Source organism: Drosophila virilis, chromosome 2 (assembly GCF_030788295.1).
Source record: "Drosophila virilis strain 15010-1051.87 chromosome 2, Dvir_AGI_RSII-ME, whole genome shotgun sequence".
Lineage (NCBI taxonomy): Eukaryota > Metazoa > Arthropoda > Insecta > Diptera > Drosophilidae > Drosophila > Drosophila virilis.
The window spans coordinates 24,829,212-24,850,728 of NC_091544.1; the positions used below are offsets into that span (position 1 = coordinate 24,829,212).

Consider the following 21,517-nt stretch of genomic DNA (forward strand, 5'->3'; position numbering starts at 1 on the left):
CAATGTTATGTTGGCGCCCTCTAACAATAAAGCTAGTGTAACAAGGCGGCATCTGGCAGTAATATAATGTTAACGGATTCTAGCGGTAGAGCTAATCGAACAGGACGCCGACTACAATTTAATGCTTTTTAGCAATATATATTAGAGTAATAAGAGCCAATAATATTCAAAGTTCAAATAGAAAACACAACCTGTGGCGCTATCTATTAAGAATATACGGTTCTTAGTTTTAAAATCAAACTCAAAGAGAAATCCTTACCGCCATCTGTCAGTCATATGTATTAGCGCCACCTAGCGACTGAGCGCTGTAATGCTTTGGCAAGTGCCGCAAAGCTGCTTGCTTTGCACAGCGTACAAAACGTATTTTAGTATTTTAAACGTTAAAAGTTTCAAACTTTCAAATTTGAAAACTGTGAAAGCTCGCTTATGCGAACATCTATGGTTGCAGTTGCATGTCTGCCGCCAAAAGAGATTTGCGTATTAAAAATATAAAAGTGGAAAAATAAGAAGAAAATTGCAAATGATTATTTTCCTAATTCTTGTACACTGTAATAGAGTAAAAGTTAAGTCCACAATTGGTCAAAAAATGTTGATAGATTTCTAGGACTTGCACGATTTATGTTAATTAACAGCTTTTTCAGTTTGCATCTACAGCTTCTTTCTCGGTAGAAAGCACTGCACACAGATAATTTGTAGTATTTATTTGGCTGGTCGATGATAACAGACACCTGGCACACAAACAACAAAAACAACAACATCATCTAATGAACTGTTACCTGCCAGATCAGGCTGCCACGGAAAGTTCAAAGACTCATTATGCCAATCAAACGGACGGCAAACGTAAAAAGGGAAAGCGAAAGTTCATGCAATAAAGAAAACGCAACAGGAGGCAAGCAACAACAACAACAACAACAACAACAACAACTGCAACACACGACTAACAACAATAAATTAACAGCAAACAAGAAATCTACAAATTGTTGATTGACCCCAAGAGCTGTCGGCATCTCCAGTCGCGTGTGCGTGGGTGGGTGGGATATACGCGCAGCTGACAGACCGACACTTATCACCTTTGCCAGTGAACGTGACTACCACAATGCCAGCCAGCTAGAAGAAATGATAGACTAAATGACACCCTATAATAAAAAACATAATTATATGAGCATAATTACTTAAACAGCTCGAAATTGATGAGCATGCATAGTTTGAACAAACACTTGCTCCAAAACAGCACACCCTACTTCGTAGCACGCACAGCTGCAGGGTATATTAATCATGCTAGCAAAGAGCAGTTGGGGCGAAGCTGTGGGGGCAATTTAATAGCTGTTTTTGGTACAAAGTGTGAGGCGTGCGGTAACTTGTAAACAACAAAGACAACAACAACAAACAACAACAACAACAACGTCAACAAAGCAAACAAAATGCCAGTTCTTAGCCATTGTAATGATGAAAGTGAAACTATTTTTGTTAAGCTCATTTGTTATGGGCTAGAATAGGGGGCGTGACCTGTCCGAGAGCCGATCAATAGCTTGTCCCCAGACCAGTCTCTCGCACTCATTATTCTAGACTTTCGCTCAGTTAACTGCATCCAATTGATTGCGATGCCAAAGCAATTAAATCAAAGCTAATGAAAAGCCAACAAAAGGCAGCAGAGAGCATGCGCAGCGAAGCGCACAACAAACTTTTAATACCCTACTAAATCAGAGATACAAAAAGCTAGTGAAATACTTTAAGAAAGGAAAGAAAAAACTGTGAAGAATATGATGCTTGGGTAATACAAATAAAATTAAAAATACATTTATATATATATAGAAGAGATATAGAAGACAGTATTTGCTCTACAAAATAAAATATTATGATTTAAAAATATGGAAATTTTAATAGAAATATATGCAGATACTCTTAATTTAAAAAAGTAACGTCCCTTTATGTATATTATATGTTATATTATTAAGAGCATGTTGACATTTTTTAGTGAATACTTTTTAATACAAATTAAAGTTGATTTGTTGTAACACATGTCAAGATAATAAAATGAATATAGCCAAAGGATATACGATCCATTTTAAAACAAGAATCCCCTTCGTACGAGTCTGACACAGAAGAGAAAAGAGAATTTCGAATAATTTTCTTTACGATATGCAGCTTAAGGATACGTCCTGCTGTGCATGGCAAACCGCATAAGTGAGCTGTCATAACCCAAAGCTGGATGCCCGTAACTAGGCCAAATTCGCAAAGAAGTTCCTGCAGCGAGCCGCCGTTAAGCGCCCATTTGCGCCAGCGGCAGCGACTGCGCAGCAGCATTTGACGTCGACGTCGCTGCCGCCGTTGAAGGTATAAAAGGTAGAAGACCGCCCAGTGCTCGCTCAAAATCCAATAAGAAACGCGCGTGCGCAGCCGCCGCCAGTGATTCCATGCTAAAGAGCTGAGCCCCGTTATAGTCTGTTGTGTCCGTGGTGTCCGTGGCAAATCGTTGCATTTAGTTTTTGCATATGCAATTTATTGCAATATAATTTATAGCAACTTGTTTTTCTCAAAGTCACAACGTGCGACGTCGCGTCGGCAGCACAAATTGCGCATTTTAAAAGTTAAAATAAATAAAAAATAAAAAAAAAAGCAACTGTCAAGAAAAAAAAAAAAACAAAAACAAAAAGAAAACCCCGAGTGCAGTTGACGATTTATGTGTTAATTTTTTGGACATTTCTTGAGGCTTCCTGCAAGGCGAATAAGCCCAGAACACAACTTTTGCATACCAAAAAGGCAAAAAGGCAAAAATCAGAGACAATGCACAACTTAAAGGTAAATGTTGACCGATTCGATCATACGCATGGGGCATACGTACTCCCATATTTGTTATAGATTCCACGCTCCACATGATTTTAGTTTTTTTTCTTCTTTTTTCTTTTTGTATATTATTTTGTGGCTCAACACTTTCACTTTTTGTGCCAGGATTAAGGTTACATTAGTGTCCATTTTATTGCCTTTGAACTGGTCTCCGATCTTTTAGCCATGACTCTGAGTGTGTGGCAGCTGTGGCCAGCTCTGGGGGCTGACTCAGCGTCTAACATGCAAAACTGGCAATGCAAGCTGGCTAAAATAAGCGAATGAGAGCGCATAGGTGGACCAACCACAAATTGTAAATCATTCATAAGTCAAAAGCAAAAACAAAACCATCAGAACACAAAGAACACCCAATTACTTAGCGTAATTCATTAGTAAATGTATTTAAATCTACCGACTACACTTTAAGCCAAAACAATAAAAACAGCTGCAAAGCAATAAATTATTTCTGAGATACATCTAAATTCTTGTATGTAATTAAATAAGTACTATGTTCTGGCCAGACAATCTTATGCTCTCCAGTGCTGATCTAACCTTATACTCTCCAGTTCTGATCCCTTGCAAGCCAAGTCTTTCAGGCAACTGAAAGACGAGCTTCGGAATTACAGGCCAGTAGCTGGATATGCTTAGTCTTAGCCAAGGCTCAAAGAAATTTGTGTCAAATTAAGATTAATACAAGTCCTAAACATTTGAGACCCTTAAGAAATAATCAATGACAATGACAAATTTCCCCTTTAAGTGTTTAAGTTAAATAAAAGACGGGATAAAAAACTAGAATATCGTAGTAGCTAACAAGCGCTTGTACAATTCTTTCTAAAGTCAACAGCAAAATAAACACAAGATTTAAATTTTCTTTGACCTACAGATTCGCCTTAAAATGCGACCTTTGCTTCATTTCCTGCTGTAGTAAATAGATGATCTAGCTTGTAAGTTTCCAGGAGTAGAATTTGTTTAATGCTCACTAGACCTTTAGGAGGGCCCCTAGGTTGGTCTGATCAAGGCCTCATCTAAAATAAAAGCAATTTGTTTACCAATAAGAAAGAACAACCTCAAATCAAACGAGTTGTACGAGGAATTTATCGAATCGTTTCATCATACCAATTTAAAGAAAAGTTCAATAAAAGAGACAGACTTCATTATAGATCAAAGATCAGCATAGCTTAGCAGCATTTCTACTTTGTGAAGTTTCTCAGTTTTCCCAATGCTCACTTTGGCACACCCACATCATAAAAAGCCGATAATCAGCTATTGGAGTCTAAGCTTTTGAGCCTAACACAGAGCCAGGGCCAAGAGCGTGTGATCTTCAAAGACGAACCGCAGCAACTTGTGCAGCAGCTAACGCTCACGTTGTTGTCTTTGTTGTAGTTGTGGTTGTTTGAAAACACGCTACAAAACTCTGACTTTTGGCACTTAGCATGGCCCAATTACGAGCATTGAAGTGCACTTACTTACTTCATCATGATGATCATGATCATTATGACGGCGATCAACATTATGATCAGCTCATGATCGGCACGAGCTGTGCAATTGTTGCTTTGCGCCGTCGTCTGTTGATTCAATTTCAAACAATTGGATTCCATTTCATAGCCGCATGAAAAGCCAAAAAGGAAAAGCGTTGAAAATTGGTCTCTGATCTTTCAATTGCTACGTTTTTTTTTTTTTGGAAAGCACCCATACATATACACAGTTACAATTCTTCTGCACAGATGCAGATAATGCACGGCAAGCAATCACGAGTCGCTGCGTGGGTGGAGAATGTGTTTTGTTGTCCATGGCCATAGCCAAAGGAAAGTCAAAGTGAAATGCTTGGAAAGCAAAGCCAATTACCAGCTTCAACTGCAAAAGTGGGGGAAGCCCAGCATAAATGTCTTTGGGTAATCTGAGCGCAGCCGGCGCGGTTTACAATTCAGAGTGTGGGGCGTGCAAATGCAAAGATCAAGATCAACGGAAACTCGGTCACAGATCATACTTCCAGTGTGGTGTGTGCTTGTGTATTCGTCACTTACAACTTCATGGGCTAGCGCATTTCCATGCCAAGTGGTCAACTCGTTTAACCGGACCTATGACAAAGCTGCCTAAGGAAAGGCTCAAAATTCCAATGCTCTAGCCCATGTCGATCGCTCGCTGGCCGTCCGGTTTGATCGGCTTCCATAGTAATCCAATTAAAGGAACAATCTACATTTCAATTCAAAACTAATGAACTGTAGTTAATTCACAACAATGGCTAACACACATGTCTATAGATTGTTGTTGTTGTTGTTTGAGCACGTTTTGAATGCAATACTTGCTTAGAGATCGAAGCGAATCGATCTCCCAATCGAAACTCTACTCTGGCATTTGAAAGTCATGTGCGCTGACGTCGAACTTGTGGTCTTCCATATAGCTTCGGCTTCCTTGTCCGTAGTTCCCAAACTTCCGTCAAAGTTTTTCGGCCAACACACCGCACAATTGTGGCCCAATGTAAACAATTTTTTGATTGATGATCGCCATGGCAATCAATTAAACAGCGTTAAATGGTCTTGGTGACAAATCATGGACTCGCTATTGATGCATATCTTAACCAAATCTCCTATTTCACTTATAGTCCAGTCTGCCGCTGCTGCTATTGCTTTTGGCCTTGTCGCTGTGCATAAGCTCCTGCCATGGTGGCCGACGTCTGCGCAAGAAGCCGAAGGTCTACAATGCACTCATCACCACGGACGACAATTTGACCTCGAGTCGCGCCTATCCGGTCATTCAACCCACCATACACGAGCCAGGCTATGCGCCATTTGGGCCCTATAACCCATTCGGCTTCTACAGTCCGCCGTTGGTAAGATTCGGACAGCCACTGGTGCCGGGTCTGCCGCCCAATGAGCGGGTGAGTTCCATGATAACTACTGGCCACAGCTATCAATAGTTATTAATGTTTACTCCACCCAGCTGCCGTACCCACTGCCCACAGCGCCGCAATATCCGCCCGTCTATACATCCTTTGATCCCAACCAGCCCAGCATTGTGCCGGCGGAACAGCCGCCACAACCGCAACCACAACCTGAGCTGGCGCCACAAACTCCAGCCCAGCCAGATGAGACAGAGCCCAAGGAGCTAAAGACCAAGGAGCAGCTGCCGCTGCCACTCAACGAACGGGGACTGCCGCCTGTTTTAATACCACTTTCATCTCAATTTAATGGACAACCCATGCATCTGCCGCCCTATCCATATCACCAGTATCCGCTGATCTATGACCAGGCGGGCTATGTGCAACAGCGCGAGAACTTTTTGCCGCCCTACGATTACTATCCCAGCCAGGGCTATCCAACGCGCCGTCCTCCAGCTGCTGCGCTGCCAATGCAAGCGGCTGAGCCGGAGGTGCAGCCCTTGCCACTGGATAGTCTCGATGCCACGCCCAGTTTTGATGATATCAAAAATGGTTCGGAGAACAAAAATAGCGATGTGCCCGATGTACCGCCGCCACCAATACCTTCCGGTCCAAAGCGCCCTAGACCAAAGGATAATTGAGGCGAGATTTTTGGCGCCGGCCCCTAACAAAATATACGCGTATTTATTACCATTTTCTTTAAGCATTTCGATTTGATGTATTTGTACGTTGTCGTTTAATAATATAATTAAATAAGCTTAGTAAGTGTTCATCAAAGATAATAAATAAATGAATAAAAAAAAAAAGTCCGCGGTGAATGAACTTGGACCATTGGGAAATGGCATAGCCGAGCTGTGGACTGCTTTCTCTGAGCTAGACCCCCGGGATTTTGATTATCTGAACAATGTGGGCCTATAAATGCAGCGCTAACAGCAGGCTATGGCACAGTTTGCAGCGAGAACCTTTGCAAAATGAAGCTGACGTTTCTCTTGCTTTTGTGCTGTTGCCTTTTCAGTTTGGGTAAGTCGACTATCTTCAATTTTATGATTAAGGGTATTTAAGAATCGTCTTCCCACTAGCCTATGGCACTGATATTGTCGCCACCAAGCCGCCATTTGTGCGCAGTCGTTATAGTCTACGATGGCGTAAGACAACCACTGCCATTCCAGAGACCACAACGGGTCGTGCCGTAGAGCTTGCTACCTCGACGGAGCATCCCAAGGTGGGCACCTCAACGGCCAGTCCCGATTATGACTACTATGGCAATGGCGAGGCTGAGAACATGGTGCATAAATAGCCTGCGTTATCCGGTTGACAATTGCAGCATATTTTTTTCATTTCAACAATATGTTATTATTTCCGAATAACAAAATAAATTATAAATATTCAAATTTAAATTCAAATTTCTTTTGTACTTCCAAGTAACTGTCACTGATAGAAGAGGAAGCAGTTAACAGTGCTCGTTAACTGATGTGAAAATGTTTGTGTTAAGCTAGATACGTAGCTTACAGGTTTTGCTTGGCAACACAAATTTTATCAAATATTTCAGTGACAGTGTGCCCATATTCCATTTAATTTACTTTTTTTTACCCATCAGCTGTAAGCGTTTAAAATTCTAGCGGTCACACTGCTATCAGCTGTGCTCTTTCGTTTCTAGCAAAATTGTAAATACTCAACCGGAGTCGTGAGCAGCGTACCTAACAGAATACAATTGGCAAACCAGTTATTTAGAATGTTATTAACAAATAAATGTGCGCACAATATGCGAGGTTTACAAACTCTTGCAAGCCTGCTTAATAAACGAAACAACTATTGCTGGTTAACGACTGCAGCAACAAAAAAATTAAGCGCGAGCCATTGGAGCGAAGGGGAGCGACGATTGTGTTGGTGAGTACAAGCTGCGATTTATGCCAAGATTTGAGAAGCTTTGATTGTGCGCAGCAGCAGCAGCAGCAACAGATATGAGAGTTCAGTTCTGTACACGACAGCAACGAGAGAAGCAGCAGCAGCGGCAGCAACTGGTGTTGGCTATTCGAGATTTTTCAGCAAACAACAACCAGTCACAGCAACCGCAAGTGCAAAAAAACCCAAAATGGTGGTAAGTGAATATCTGGTTCAATACAAACCAATTACCAAATACTGTAACAGCCCAATTCTAAAAAGCAATATCGGGGCTTTAACACGCTTATCGCTCGGGGCCACGCGAGGTCAGCAATTGGCCCCCAAGGGCAGCGAAAGCCGCAGCCACAGTCACACAATTTAACTAAATACTTGTTGCTTGAACAAATATACCCGTACACAGGCCAAGCTGACTGAACAAGAGCGCGCCGAGAAGCTGCAGCCACTGTTGGATGCAGGATGGTGCTTGGTTGAGGGACGCGATGCCATATACAAGGAATTTCTGTTTAAGGACTTCAATCAGGCTTTTAGCTTTATGACTGGTGTTGCTCTGCTGGCTGAGAAAATGAATCATCACCCTGAATGGTTCAACGTCTACAACAAATTACAGGTCACCCTGAGCACCCACGATGTTGGCGGCCTGAGCAGCCAGGATATACGCATGGCCACGTACCTGGAGACACAGGCTAAGCTTTTGCACTAAAACTTAAAACTAATTGATTAAATATATTCCGTTTGTATCGCATTTAAATAATTTGTTGTTAATAGGAAATCAAAAATTAGCCCAGCATGGACTTACTTAGTATCTGATAGTCCGCCTCTTGCAAAATATCTGGTGAGGTTTCATCCTTAGCATAGCCGAGCGCTTTGAAGAACTTTAATGAATTCTCATTATTATTTAAAACAGTGAGCATAAGCTTTTCCAGCTGCCAAATCTTGGCGCACGACTCAAGCGTTTCCATCATGAACTTGCCGAGACCCTTGCGCTGATATTCTGGTGCAATTTGTATTTCGTAGCTACAAATTAAGAGCGTCTATTAATTAAAAACGTGTTGCAAACTTCATATATTTACCAATATAACACACAGTCACCATCGTCCATGTCGAAGCGGAACATTGTGTAGGCCACGGGTTGCTTTTGTTGATTCTGGGCCACCAGGAAACGAGCCCAGTTCTTATTAAGCTCCGATTGTTTTATTTTTGGCTGCCAGCCCATTTTCAGATGTTTGTAAAATGGGCCCACATTCTGTTCAGCCAGCTTAAATGTCCATTTGAGAGTCTTGGCATCCATATCGGCCTTGGCGCGGCAATATAGTTTGAACTCCTCGCCAGAACTGGACTTGTAGCTATCGTAAATTCCTGGCAGTCTATCAAGTGGATTTTTTTCACGTGCCACTGCCTCTATTAATTTGTGCTTTGCAGCAGAGCTAAGTTCGTCCCGATTTGTCATTATTAAATATTAAACACAATTATTTTTGCTTTATATATTTATTCTAAGAGAGCGTGTGTTGCACTAAAAAGCGGGAAGGTAGTGTTGCATATCACTCAAAATGCAGCCCTGGAAATGGCAAACTATATCACACTGAAAATCTCTAAAAAAAAAAATAAAAAGTAAACAACGCAATCAGTTGGGTTATTTTCTATAATATTTCAGAATTAAAGGCTGCCAAAACAAAATAATATAAAAGTCGATTAAACAGAGGGATCTTACAGGTAAATACTGGTCAATAGAGAAATGTCTATTTTTGTACTGTGCAGCTATATCAATATTATGCTGACGTTATCATTCGCTTTTCAGCAGCCTAAACGAAACATACATATCTACTGTATAGAAACCTACACACAATGTTTAAAAAATCAAAGCCCAAAGTGGAACCACCACCCACAGCGCCAACACTAGACGAAATGCTTGCAGATATTGAAACATTCGAAATTTCCCAGCCTGCTGGCAACAACGTCAGTAGCAGCGCAGCTCTGGAACACGCACTGCTTACAGAACCCGAAAATTTGACTCTGGAAACATGGTGGCAAGTTTTTGACGAATATGATCACAAAGTGAAGAAACTAGCAGCAATGGAAGGTACACTGGATGCACAACGGGAAAAACTGTTAGCCTGTAAACTTAAGCTGGAAAAGAATGCCAAAAATCTGCGCGAGGGTATACAGAAGCAACAGACATTAATAAAGGAGGTGGTTGATTGTTGACATGAACAAGTGCTCGATAGTTTTAATTCACACAAATAGCAGTTTCATATATCGATAACCGATCCCATTACAATTGTTGACACACACATACGCAACTCATGTTATCGAGTATGTTGGTAGACAGCGCTCAGAAAGTATCGATACTTGTTACCTGCAGCCGTTTTTTATGTGGGGAGAAATAAAATAAATGTTTTTAAATTATTTGCAATAAAATGCAAGTGTTTGTTTAAATAAGAAGTGAGTGTCTTTAATAGAAAATACCATCGTACTAAGATGCGGATAATATAAGATACCAACATTTATTTTGGGCTGATGAATAAGCCAGGGAACAGGTTTAGGCCAGAAAAACTTGGCTGGCTTACCATTTACGCCACAGCGTTAATGGCAATACAACAGCGAGCGGAGGTCGATTGTTTTGCGTGTGTGTGCTTGTGTTTGTATATGTGTTTGCTTGTGTAGTTGTTTTAATATTTTGCCTATGAGTTAGCCAAATCCAATTACCAAAACGAAAAAGTGCAACAATTGTGTGCAAAAAAAAATAACCCCCTGCTTTGGCTTATTAAACTTAACGCTATGTATTTTATTTCGGGCACTAGCAACAACAGTAAGAAAATATTTACACACTCTCAGCTAATAAAATGCGCACAGCAAAGGATTATTTTCCAATTAAACGGTTGTGAATAGCGCAAAGGAATGCGATTCATTAAATAACCCAGTAGAAATGCGTCCGAAAAAAAAAACAAGCAAATAACAGTAATTTTCACGGGCACACACAAAACAGGCGCAACGTACATGTATGTATGTGATGTTTATGTTTGTATGCGTATGTGTGTGTGTGTGTGTGTGTGTGTGCGAACAAAGTGCTAATGAGATGCTGATGCTCTGCTTCCTCTTGCCAGCAGTTTGTTGCTTTTGCCATTTATGCAAAATATATAAACGTAAATTTTGAACAAAAGATGTACATACAAATTTTATTGTTTTGATCTGTTGCGAATTTCGCCAGCTAACGAACTCGCTGCAAAAGGTGAAAGCAAGATTTTTTTTTATTATTTTATTATTTGCTCAAGTTGATGCTGTGTAATATTGTGTTTGTATGAGGTCGTATTTATAAAAGTGCACTCTCTTTGTGAGCTGTTGAGGCTACCGTTATTGCAATAAGTCTCGATATTCTTTGCAGCTACGCGTGAGATGTCACATGCTATTTGTGTTGCGACTGTAACGGATTTTCCCACTTTGGCAATTCTTATTGGCAAACCAACAACTGCTGCAATAATGTAAGAAACGGGGTACTAACAAAGGTCAATCGAAGCCAGCAAACGCAGCCTAGAACTAGTTAGGTTTCCACACACAGACATACTAACACACATCTACACACACAGTTACAGCAAGCATGGGCTGGCTGCTGGCGCTCCTGGCGTTGCTCTTGGCCATCAGCGAGCTGCTAGCAATCCCAACACCACTCAAGCTACCAGGTAAGCTCCAAATTAGACTTTCTCCAGTTTCTGTTTACCTAATCTCCCCTTTGTGCTTAGGCTACACACACAAACTGACGCCATACATTAAGCACTGGGAGGCGGCGAACTTTGATCGCGCCGTGCTGCAGGCCGCGCAGCTACGCCACTTGGAACAGGCACGCGCACGTCGAAAACGGCAAGTTGAGCCCTCAAGTGGCTCACCTGTGGGACTAGCGCACACAATACGCCTGAATTTCTCTGCACATGACAGGTGCGTGCGTGGGCTGCAAGTCGAGTTCAACTGCAACACAACTTTTTACACTCACCAAATTTTGCTTACAGAGACTTTCTGCTGGTGCTGCGTCAGCAGCCAAATTCGGTGTTTGCGCATGACGTGGAAATCGAGAATACACTGGGACCCATCGATTACGATGTCTCACGCATTTACACAGGCAGCCTGGAGGACGATGAGGCTGCCCATGTGCAGGCGATACTCACAAGTGATAATCTGCTGGATGGCACCATTGAGACGCAAGCGGAGCACTATTATATAGAGCCAGCGCAGCGTTATTCACAGCAGCTCGCGGAGAGTGGCGTGCACAGCATAGTCTATAAGTTAAGCGATGTAAATATGCAGCACCAAAACTCATTTGCCACCGGCCTGTCCTCGCAGGCGCCCCTAAAGACACATTGCGCTAGTGAACGACTGAGACGCAAGCGCTGGCTGCCTGAGGAGGAGGTAAGTAGGCACTTCTAACAAGGATATATGATTTTTTCATTTTTTTTTTTTTTTGCAAACCTCAGCACGTCACAGTTCCAACTTATAACCGCAATCCGCCGCTGCCGCTGGATCTGGAGGTGCCCTACAATGATGACTTTCGTGTACTAGCCTCTGAGGAGGATCGCAGCGAGGAGGAAACTAGAAAAACCATAACAACAACAACCATGCGCAGTACAGAAAGTTTTCTGGCCACGCTGACCAAACCCACTCCCAATCGAAACATACTTGTAAATAACTATAATCCCTCCAATGTTGGCGACACCAGTCGAAGCTACAACAGCAATACCAACAGCAATAACAATAACAACGTGCGCAAACTGTACACAAAACATAAAAACATCATCGTTAGCACCTATAATCGGCCCATAGAGCCGGAGTTCGGTACACCCTATGAGGAGCCGAATGCCAATAATAGCAACAATCTGCCAAATAACTTTTTCAATGCCAATTGGACAACGCTCTCAATGAATAACAACGATCGACCGAGCCACAAGACCCACGTGGAGATCATTACCAAGAACGGCGCGACCAAGAAACCTAACATCATTGTGAATAACTACAATCCGGAGATAATTTTTGCACCCAATCCACATAACCCCAGTTTCAATAGCATGTTAATGACGAATCTTTTAAGTGGACGAGGCGATGACATCCACAACTCCCCACGCCTGCTGTACGATCGCAAGACCACATGCATGCTTTATTTGCAGGCAGATCACACGTTCTTCCAAAAGATGGGCAGCGATGAGGCATCTATTGAGGCCATCACGCGCCACGTGCAACGGGCTAATTCCATTTACCGTAATACGGATTTCAATAACGATGGAAAACCCGACAATATTACGTTTATGATCAAGCGCATTAAGGTGCACAATATGAATGCTATGAAGGATCCTAGCTATAGGTTTCCTGGCAACTATGGTGTGGAAAAATTCTTGGAATTATTTTCAGGTAAGCGTAGAGAAATCAACTTAGTTTCTTAAGAATCTCTAACTAAAATATTGTTTCATCCTTGCTCCACAGAGGAGGATTATGATGCCTTCTGTCTGGCCTACATGTTCACCTATCGCGACTTTGAGATGGGCACACTAGGTCTGGCTTGGACAGGTGATCTAAAGAATGCGGGTGGCGTTTGCGAAAAGAACGGACACTATCGTGGCTCCCTCAAGTCCTTAAACACAGGCATTGTCACGCTTCTGAATTATGGCAAACATGTGCCGCCCGCCGTTTCACATGTAACTCTGGCCCACGAGATTGGACACAATTTTGGCTCGCCGGTAAACAAATCTGAAATCTATCCATTAACATATGTAACCAGCTAATTCGCTTAATTCCCCAACGCCAGCACGATCCGGAGCAGTGCACGCCAGGCGGCGAGGATGGTAATTTTATAATGTTCGCCCGCGCCACTTCGGGCGATAAGAAGAATAACAATAAATTCAGCGCTTGCTCCCTGAAGTCGATTGAGCCCGTGCTGAATGCCAAGGCGCGTTCCATGAAGGGCTGCTTCACAGAACCACAGTCATCCATTTGCGGCAACGGCGTCGTTGAGCCCGGCGAGCAATGCGACTGTGGCTGGGAGGAGGATTGCAAGGACTCGTGCTGTTTTCCCATGTCCCGGCAACCGCATCTAGATGAAACGCCCTGTACACTGACGCCGCATGCGCGTTGTAGTCCATCTCAAGGACCCTGCTGCACCACCGATTGCAAGGTGAAATTTGGCGATAAGTGTCGCGATGATAATGGCTGCCGGGATCCCTCTTTCTGCGATGGTCGCGTGCCCCAGTGCCCCCCTTCGGTGAACAAACCCAACAAGACCATTTGCAATAAGGAGTTTGTGTGCTATATGGGCGACTGCACGGGAAGCATTTGTTTGGCCTACGGGCTGGAGTCGTGCCAATGCATACCTGGTCCGCAGGATGATCGCATCAAGTCCTGCGAGCTTTGCTGCAAACTGCCTGGAGAGGATAATCCTTGCCGCAGTTCATTTGAGTGGAACGAGGCGCCGTTCGATGTGCCCGACATGTACTCCAAGCCGGGCACACCCTGCAATGACTACAATGGGTACTTATGGCATTTAACCAATTTAAAAGTTGTCTAAAATTATATCATCTTACAGCTACTGCGATGTCTTTCAAAAATGTCGCGAGGTGGATCCGTCTGGTCCATTGGCCACATTACGCAAGTTGTTGCTATCTGAGGAGAGCATTGCCACCTTCAAGAAATGGGTGCAGCATCATTGGTACACGGTGGCTCTGGCCGCCGTTGGCGTATTTTTGTTGCTGGTATGTGAAGGGAACATGAAACTAGTTTTATCTAAAAGCCAGTTTTTACCATCTAAAATTTTAATTTGTTCAAATTCCTCATCGTTAGATGGTAAAAATTGTTGTTTTTGGACTCTCAAACTTATTATAATGATACCCTTGCAGGGGTTTTTAAAATAGGGAAGCAGGTTATAAACTGTCTTAATGAAACTGGTTCGAACCATAACATAGGAATCATCAATATTCAATTCATTTCAATTTATAGTTTCATATCGTAATTTTTTACATATCTGCAAGGGTATTTAATCTTTGGAACTCCAAAGTTAATTGTTATTTATTGTTGTAATCAAATGTTGTTTGACAAGTTAATGCGTGTGGTCACAAGTATGCTGAGGGATCAGTATGAGGCCAAGGCGCAGGCCGTGGGCGAGGGTGAGCCCAGTAACTAACCCGAAATTGTTCCCAGTAAGCTCAGACCATTGGCCATTGTTTGAAAAAGCTAATTTAAAGCACATTTAGGCTTGAATTCATGCATTTATGTCCAAATGTCCACCAGATCTTAGCTTCCACATTTCTAATAATTTCCTTTGTTCTATCTGTAGATCCTGAGCACAAAGCTACTGGCGAAACGCTCGAATCTGAAGCTTAAGTCTGTGACCATCATACACAGTGCCACCACTGAAACGGTGCGTCTGCCGGAGAACAACAATGGCGTTATTGTGCACACGGCTGTGCGGACCAAGGTGCCGTTCAAGAAAAAGGTCCGGGGCGAGCGCAGTAAAAAGTCTGGAGCCGGCTTGGCTATAGGAGCGGCAACAGCAGCAGGAATACGCAGCAGTGTCGTAACCAAAGGCGGCGGCAATGTGGAGCCAAAGAAAGCAAGCCGAATGCAAGCGTTGACTAAAAAGAAGCTGAAAGCAAATGCTACTGAGGAGGAGCCGACCAAGAAGTCCAAAAAGATGGGCAAGCACATGAAGGAAATCATTGACTATTCGCACCGCAACAACAATGTAGGCGCCGGCGATGATGCCTCAAATCTATCAACAAGCAACAATCACAGTAATACCTTTGGTAAGGTGCAAAAGTGGCTGTTGGAATCACCTATTGTGGCACAGCCGCTGTCGCACATGGAGCATAGCTCACGTGTTCGCAAGGTGATGAGCAAGTCGCAATCAACACCCGAACGACTGGTGCAGAAAACGCCTCAAAAAACTAAGTCCATGGGCAATCTATCAAATGAGAAAGTCAAGCTTCAGGTCGTCTACAAGCCACCCTTCAAGTTCTCGCTGCGACTGTCCAAGAAGCCCAAGGTGAAGACGCACGTGGTGGGCGTAAGCGCTGGCGCGCGTCCAAAGCGTGCACAGAAGGCCAACAACAACAACAACAATCGCTCCAATGGACAGGCGGCCACGACATCCAAGGGCCCGTATACAGAGCGGACCAAACGCACCGCCTTGCTGCTGTGCAACGAAGCGGAGGACGATAATCAAATACTGACGCTCAACGAGCCAAACTATGAGACTCTAAAGCTGCCCACGCGCAGCTCTGAGCACTGCTATGAGAATGTAGAGCTGCCAGGCGGCAGTGCAAGCGCTGAAGCCGGAGTCACATCCACAACCAAACCAGGTAGCAACAGCAGCAGTAGCGGCAATAGCAAATTAGCACCCAACTCCAATCGCGGCAGCTTGGAGCCTGCACCTGTCGCTCCAACGCAGCGCAGCTCTTATCGCCGCTCCAACTCGCTGTCCGCACATAATCCGTTTGCGGTGGCGCCGCGTCGTAGTAGCAGCAGCAGCAAAGCGGGCAAGCATGAGGCGCAGCCCGCCGGCGGCTCTATAAATCTAACGCGTAACTTTGGCAGCACTCAAAATCTGATCAATCTCAGTCAGAATATGGCCAAGTCCAAGAAACGCAGCAGTCTTAATCTGAAAGCAAGTGCAGCCAAAAACGGCAAAGATCCGCCTACAGCAACAGCTACAGTAGTAACAGCGGCAGCACCATCCCAACGTCGCTCCTCTTCCAATGCGAATCTGCGCAGAAATAGCAGCACCTCCAATGCGACGTCGCAGATAGCGCCGGTGCCGCCAACACGGAACACGCGTAACAGCTTCAGCAATATTCCACGAGCCAGCCTTAATGGCCAGAGTAGCGCCTCCGCAGCTGCAGGGGCGACGGCGACGTCAACGACGGCGCCCAGCTTCTCGCGACAGTCCTCTACCAGCACAACGACAACGACGTCCAGTGGTGGATCACCGCCACTGCCGCTGCCCCTGCAGCAGTCTGCCTCCACAAGCGCCATGGTCAGCCAGCGGCAAGTGACGCAGCCGGTGCGACGCAGTCTTCACAATTTCCGAGCACGCGCCTCCAATGGGACAGCTGTAACAGCTGCACCAACAACAGCAACGCTGGACAACGAGCTGCCATCGGATCTAGAGGTGGTTGTCTCCGACATTGAGAATCTGGTTAGCTAAGAGCAGCACTGTTCGTATACATTTCAAAGCAACCAAGTGAAAGTGATAAGTCCTAAAGTTAGTTATACAAATTGTCGCATAGGTTTACATGCATATATATATATCAACTTAGATTTGTATATATATATATATATATACATACATACATATATGTACTTTACACTGCCTTAAACTTGCCGTTTCTGCTGAATATGTGAATGCCACGCCCGCACACAACGAAACACCCCACACCCGAAACGACCACAAAAACCACATTATTGAAAAGAAAGTATAATTATCTTCGGATTGCCGAAGCTCAAACACCCTTGCAGGCATATGAGAGAGTGCAATACTTATATATTTCTAAGCATAGCCACACGGCAGTTAGGGTCGTCTTAAAATCTGTCTCATTGGATACCTATAGGTTTTCTTAATATGAGCATAGTAAAGGTTGTAATTGCCAAGATTGGTATGTATATACTACAATAAAACAATACGACCGATGCTTACTATAGACCTATATAGTAGTCCTATATAGTTCAAGCTTAGATAGCTCCTATGACGCCTCTATTATACAGTTGTCCGATTTGGCACGTGGCAAAAAGATGTATCCAAATTTTCCCAAGATAGCTTTTAAATTAAGAGAAAAGTTTGTATAGAAACAGACAGGAAGGCTTAATGAAGCTCTTTGCTGATACTGATCAGGAATATATACATATTTAATACAGTCTTCTATAGATTACACATTTCGTGACAAAATATTATGGTCCCTTCTGCAAGGGTGTTTTTCAAATCGCTAACAACGCTAGTGCTTACGGCTCCACTCCCACATACATATTCACTCACCCACAACTCGACCCCATAAAATGCTCACCCACCCAACACACCCAACACCACCGCCACCGCCGAAGCCCGATGCACTCACCGCACATTGTACCTTTTACATACTAATTAACTGTATTTACTGTTGTATTGTATTCGTGATCTATAAACTATAACTTGTAACTGTACTGTTTTGTCTATACCTATGTGAATTGTGTTAAGTTGTCGAACTACGATCGTGTTATATGTGACTTCCATTTTAAAAACTGTCTTAAGTTTGAAGAATACAAGATCAGCTTAAGCAAAAACTATTTTTGTAATGAAAGAAAAGTAAATACAATAGACCGATCAATAGCTAGTCTATCTATCACATCTATCACATGCCAACGAAATTCGATCGCTGTTATTGTATAGATTCCTACATAGTATTATGTTATATGTACAACTGATATCTTATTTTTATCATATTCTTAACGCTTCAAAACAACGACCACTGTCATCTATAAACTTCGACACACAGAACAACAATACAAGGTGCTATTTTAGTAAGGATTGTAAACAAAAAAAAAAAAAAACACACAAAAAGTGAAAAACTAACCTACAAAATTTTTAAAATACTCTTATAAATATTTTCCAAGAAGATCAAAAATGATTATAAGATTTGTAGTTGAGATAACAGTGTAGCCAAGTGGGGTTAGCCAGGGGAAGTTGCAAATAATATACACACATACAATTATATTAGTAACAAATATAACCAACGATAACTGTCAATAAATCAAAAGTAAAATGCATCGAAACGTAACATAGGATAAAATAGTCGCAACAGAATCAAACAAAGATCTTTAAGCAGTTTAGAAAACCCGCTCCACACTCCCGCAGTCACACCCAAACACACACACACACACACACAAACGCCTGCGCCATTCTTAGTAGAGTAGTGTATATAAGAAATCAAGTCGAAAGATAAATAGTTTTTATATGCAACAATAACAAATTAGAGAGCAATGAAGAACAAACACCTAAACGATATTCATACTATAGTCACGTAGCGTATCAGATCACAAAATAAAGCAAACGGCTTGCAAAAATTAAAGAAAATCCCCATTCCGCTAATAACTAGAGATCTTTAGTATAAGCTAATTGGATTAATCCCTAGTTATATAGTAGCATATATGTATGTAAGCAATGTGTTGGAAAATTGGCATATTTTGAATTGTGCATAGTTCTTATTTGTGAATTTGCATTTGTATGGCTGGGTACAATACTTAAAGACGGGGCGGGCCGTGCAATGAGCACTTGGGTATATTTTTATTAAATATACAACGCATATATAGATAGACATAAGCACAGCTCAAATGATCGACCCAAAAAAAGAGAGTTAACGTAAACGCGTAGGCATGTTATTAAGCAGAAAAGTAAAACGAAAAACAAGAACAAAAAAAGTACGCGACAATCGCTTTGAAATGCTTATTAAACACAACTAAAATGAATGAAAAATCGAAATTTAGTTTTAAGTTTGTCTTAAAAATAAAAAAACAAAAAGCTTGAGCGAATACCTATTGATAACTATTTAAATATGAAACTATACAAGGCGCAGATTCTTTTTTTTTTTTTATCAAAGTATCGGCAATATCATAAATTTTACCAAAAAAAAAAATATATAAAAAAAAAAACAAGAAAAAATGGCCAATGTTTATGTACTGTACATAATAACAAATGCAAAGAATTATTATCTAAGCTGAAAGTATTTTGAGCGTGAAAGAAAAAAGACTATTTAGCGCGAAAGGAACCATTTTTGTGTATTGTACATAAGAAATTTATTGATTTTAAACTATATATAATAATTTAGTCGTAAAACTGCAAAACGATTTTGAAATCTGTGTGTGTACCTCAATTGTAATTATTTTTGTTCGTGTATTTTACTTTGATAAGATATTGCACGCTCTAAACTGATTTGATAACCGACTATTTTTTTATAATTTAGCTAAATGAAATATTTCCAACCCCTCGCAGAGAACCGTACCCCGTAGTTAAATAAAGAAAGTTTTAAATGTTGTCAAAGAACGTATCAAGTATGAAAAGTATTTCTGTCGTCAATTAATAACTCGTAAATCGAAAGCCGAAAAGCAAAAACAGGCATAATTTAAGTACAATAATTCATAAATATTTTTTAAGTTGCAAACAGAGAGAGAGAGAGAGAGAGAGAGCGATTGTGTGACTCTTATGTTGTACTTAACATTAATGGTATGAATACAGTAATTATTTAATTTATTTTAAAACATTATCATTACCAAGATTATGCGAAATGTAACTAACTTTTTAACACTGCACACGCATTGCAATATTTTTATAATTTCCTCATTTTAAGCAAAATTTAAATAACAATAAAAAAAAAAAACAAAACTAAAACTTACACGAAAGCAACATATTTGTTCAATTGGCTTTTTTCTCCGCCTTTTCCAATTTTAAGGCACGTTTAGCCATGATCCAAAAATAGACGGATGGTAAGAAATGACGCAAATAGTAGGCGATCTTTGCCTGAAGATCGCTGACAATAATGTCGGGTTCCTTACGCATGATGCATTGTAAAATGAGCTCGGCCAACTTATCGGGCGACATGCCCTTGGCCGTAGTTTCATCCATTTCTGGTGAAAGAAAAGAAACACATGACTAGCTGATAATTGCATGTGAATAATATTTTTACTGACTGCCGTAGCTGCTGCCTGCTCCAGTCAAGGCGTTCATCGAGAGCTGTGTGCGTATGTAGCCAGGACTGACGCAGGAGACATACATCTTTTTATTGGCCACCTCAGCACGGAGAGAATCGGCGAACGCCTGCAGTGCATGCTTAGAGGCCGAATAGGCTGCACGTTGGGGTATCGCAAACTTTCCTTGCACAGAGCTAATGAAGCATATATGACCACTTTGACGTTTTACCATTGACGGCAAAAGCGCTGAGTGGATACAGATAACAGTTAGGTCATAAACTACATCGCAAATTGTGCATTGAGCAAACCTTTTGTCAACGCCACAGTTCCAAAGTAATTAACAAGCATGACCTTAAGATCGACATCGACAGATGTTGAGGCAACATCGGCACGCACGCTGATGCCCCCATTGTTAATCAGGATATCAACTTGGTTGTACACCGCCAAGGCGCGACTAACGAAATCTGGTATAGAGTTTAGTTCGGCCAGATCCAAGGGCAGAACAGTGGGCGGATATGCGGGATCCTGAAAGCAGCTATATATAATAAACAACGTTTTTATGGAGAACGTGTGTACTCTTACCACGTCTAACGCCAGTAGATCCGACTTTACGCGTTCCAGCTCCTGGACTCGACGAGCAGCCAAGATTACCTTACAGCCTGCTCTATAGAAGACATGTGCAAGGGACTCGCCCAGGCCAGAGCTGGCGCCCGTTATCAGAACAACCTAGAGGGTATAACCAAGTTATAATAAAGCAGTTCATAAATTTACTTAGGCTTTTTTAACCTTGCCGGGCAGCTGGTTGCGGTATTTCTGGGCGCGAAAACGTTGCCACAAGTTGATTATGGCCAGAGGCAATGCTATTGGCATTAAAATGCTACCAAGCACCCAGTAAAGTACATTCCAATCACTGCTGGGTGCGCATTTTTCTACTTCATGTAACTTCATAATAAACTCCTTCTTGCAGCACGAAGAACTTTGCACTATTGCAAACAGAAAATACAAAACAAATGCCATTCACATTTGCGGCTTGTATTGTTGTTGTAACAGCCATGCACAGCTCATATTCGTAAAATGCCATTCACACTGGAAGCTGGTTATTTCTTGTGAAGAGCATTTCGCGTGTTACCGTAACAATGTGAGTGTCAGAATGCACAGCTGATATTTGTTACGTTGAGTTTTTTGGTGGCCCGCCTCCAAATAATAATTGTTATTTTATTCTAAAAAAAAATA

The 21,517-nt window shown here is 42.1% G+C and overlaps 7 protein-coding genes across 13 annotated transcripts; 5 read left to right on the forward strand and 2 right to left on the reverse strand.

The window, feature by feature from the left end:
• Positions 1-2,382: 2,382 nt before the first annotated feature.
• Positions 2,383-6,483, forward strand: LOC6632217 (uncharacterized). The gene is made up of 3 exons (XM_002055849.4): positions 2,383-2,799; positions 5,426-5,701; positions 5,764-6,483. The coding sequence occupies exons 1-3, from the start codon at positions 2,785-2,787 to the stop codon at positions 6,340-6,342; spliced, it is 870 nt and encodes a 289-aa protein (XP_002055885.1). The 5' UTR covers positions 2,383-2,784; the 3' UTR covers positions 6,343-6,483.
• A 154-nt stretch (positions 6,484-6,637) lies between these two features.
• Positions 6,638-7,098, forward strand: LOC6632218 (uncharacterized). Its single transcript, XM_002055850.4, has 2 exons — positions 6,638-6,721; positions 6,781-7,098. Exons 1-2 carry the CDS (start codon positions 6,673-6,675, stop codon positions 6,996-6,998), a joined length of 267 nt encoding a protein of 88 aa, XP_002055886.1. The 5' UTR covers positions 6,638-6,672; the 3' UTR covers positions 6,999-7,098.
• A 266-nt stretch (positions 7,099-7,364) lies between these two features.
• Positions 7,365-8,354, forward strand: Pcd (pterin-4a-carbinolamine dehydratase). 2 transcript variants are annotated; one of them, XM_032432872.2, is made up of 3 exons: positions 7,365-7,588; positions 7,646-7,799; positions 8,004-8,354. In XM_032432872.2, the coding sequence occupies exons 1-3, from the start codon at positions 7,434-7,436 to the stop codon at positions 8,301-8,303; spliced, it is 609 nt and encodes a 202-aa protein (XP_032288763.1). In that variant the 5' UTR covers positions 7,365-7,433; the 3' UTR covers positions 8,304-8,354. The 2 variants fall into 2 exon arrangements, with proteins under 2 accessions (XP_032288763.1, XP_002055887.3); XM_002055851.4 differs by lacking the exon at positions 7,365-7,588 and having other exon boundaries at positions 7,643-7,799.
• Naa40 (N-alpha-acetyltransferase 40) lies at positions 8,307-9,161 on the reverse strand. The gene is made up of 2 exons (XM_002055852.4): positions 8,674-9,161; positions 8,307-8,617 (listed from the first exon to the last, which is right to left on the reverse strand). Exons 1-2 carry the CDS (start codon positions 9,048-9,050, stop codon positions 8,380-8,382), a joined length of 615 nt encoding a protein of 204 aa, XP_002055888.1. The 5' UTR covers positions 9,051-9,161; the 3' UTR covers positions 8,307-8,379.
• A 12-nt stretch (positions 9,162-9,173) lies between these two features.
• LOC6632223 (dehydrogenase/reductase SDR family protein 7-like) lies at positions 9,174-21,441 on the reverse strand. 2 transcript variants are annotated; one of them, XM_070206797.1, is made up of 6 exons: positions 21,071-21,441; positions 20,867-21,010; positions 20,593-20,809; positions 20,285-20,530; positions 19,991-20,221; positions 9,174-9,192 (listed from the first exon to the last, which is right to left on the reverse strand). In XM_070206797.1, the coding sequence occupies exons 1-5, from the start codon at positions 21,299-21,301 to the stop codon at positions 20,010-20,012; spliced, it is 1,050 nt and encodes a 349-aa protein (XP_070062898.1). In that variant the 5' UTR covers positions 21,302-21,441; the 3' UTR covers positions 9,174-9,192; positions 19,991-20,009. The 2 variants fall into 2 exon arrangements, with proteins under 2 accessions (XP_070062898.1, XP_002055891.2); XM_002055855.4 differs by lacking the exon at positions 9,174-9,192 and having other exon boundaries at positions 19,719-20,221.
• Positions 9,200-9,814, forward strand: LOC6632221 (uncharacterized). Of its 2 annotated transcripts, none has more exons than XM_002055853.4 (2): positions 9,200-9,313; positions 9,402-9,814. In XM_002055853.4, exon 2 carries the CDS (start codon positions 9,446-9,448, stop codon positions 9,803-9,805), a length of 360 nt encoding a protein of 119 aa, XP_002055889.1. In that variant the 5' UTR covers positions 9,200-9,313; positions 9,402-9,445; the 3' UTR covers positions 9,806-9,814. The 2 variants fall into 2 exon arrangements, with proteins under 2 accessions (XP_002055889.1, XP_015025982.1); XM_015170496.3 differs by having other exon boundaries at positions 9,201-9,313; positions 9,399-9,814.
• Positions 9,926-19,129, forward strand: Kul (Kuzbanian-like). 4 transcript variants are annotated; one of them, XM_002055854.4, is made up of 10 exons: positions 9,926-10,042; positions 10,983-11,079; positions 11,185-11,277; positions 11,338-11,530; positions 11,602-11,998; positions 12,064-12,991; positions 13,064-13,317; positions 13,386-14,104; positions 14,160-14,325; positions 14,907-19,129. In XM_002055854.4, exons 3-10 carry the CDS (start codon positions 11,196-11,198, stop codon positions 16,773-16,775), a joined length of 4,608 nt encoding a protein of 1,535 aa, XP_002055890.2. In that variant the 5' UTR covers positions 9,926-10,042; positions 10,983-11,079; positions 11,185-11,195; the 3' UTR covers positions 16,776-19,129. The 4 variants fall into 4 exon arrangements, with proteins under 4 accessions (XP_002055890.2, XP_032288760.2, XP_032288759.1 ...); XM_032432869.2 differs by lacking the exon at positions 14,907-19,129 and adding an exon at positions 14,670-14,796 and having other exon boundaries at positions 10,983-11,277; XM_032432868.2 differs by lacking the exon at positions 9,926-10,042 and adding an exon at positions 10,436-10,599 and having other exon boundaries at positions 10,983-11,277.
• Positions 21,442-21,517: the final 76 nt, after the last annotated feature.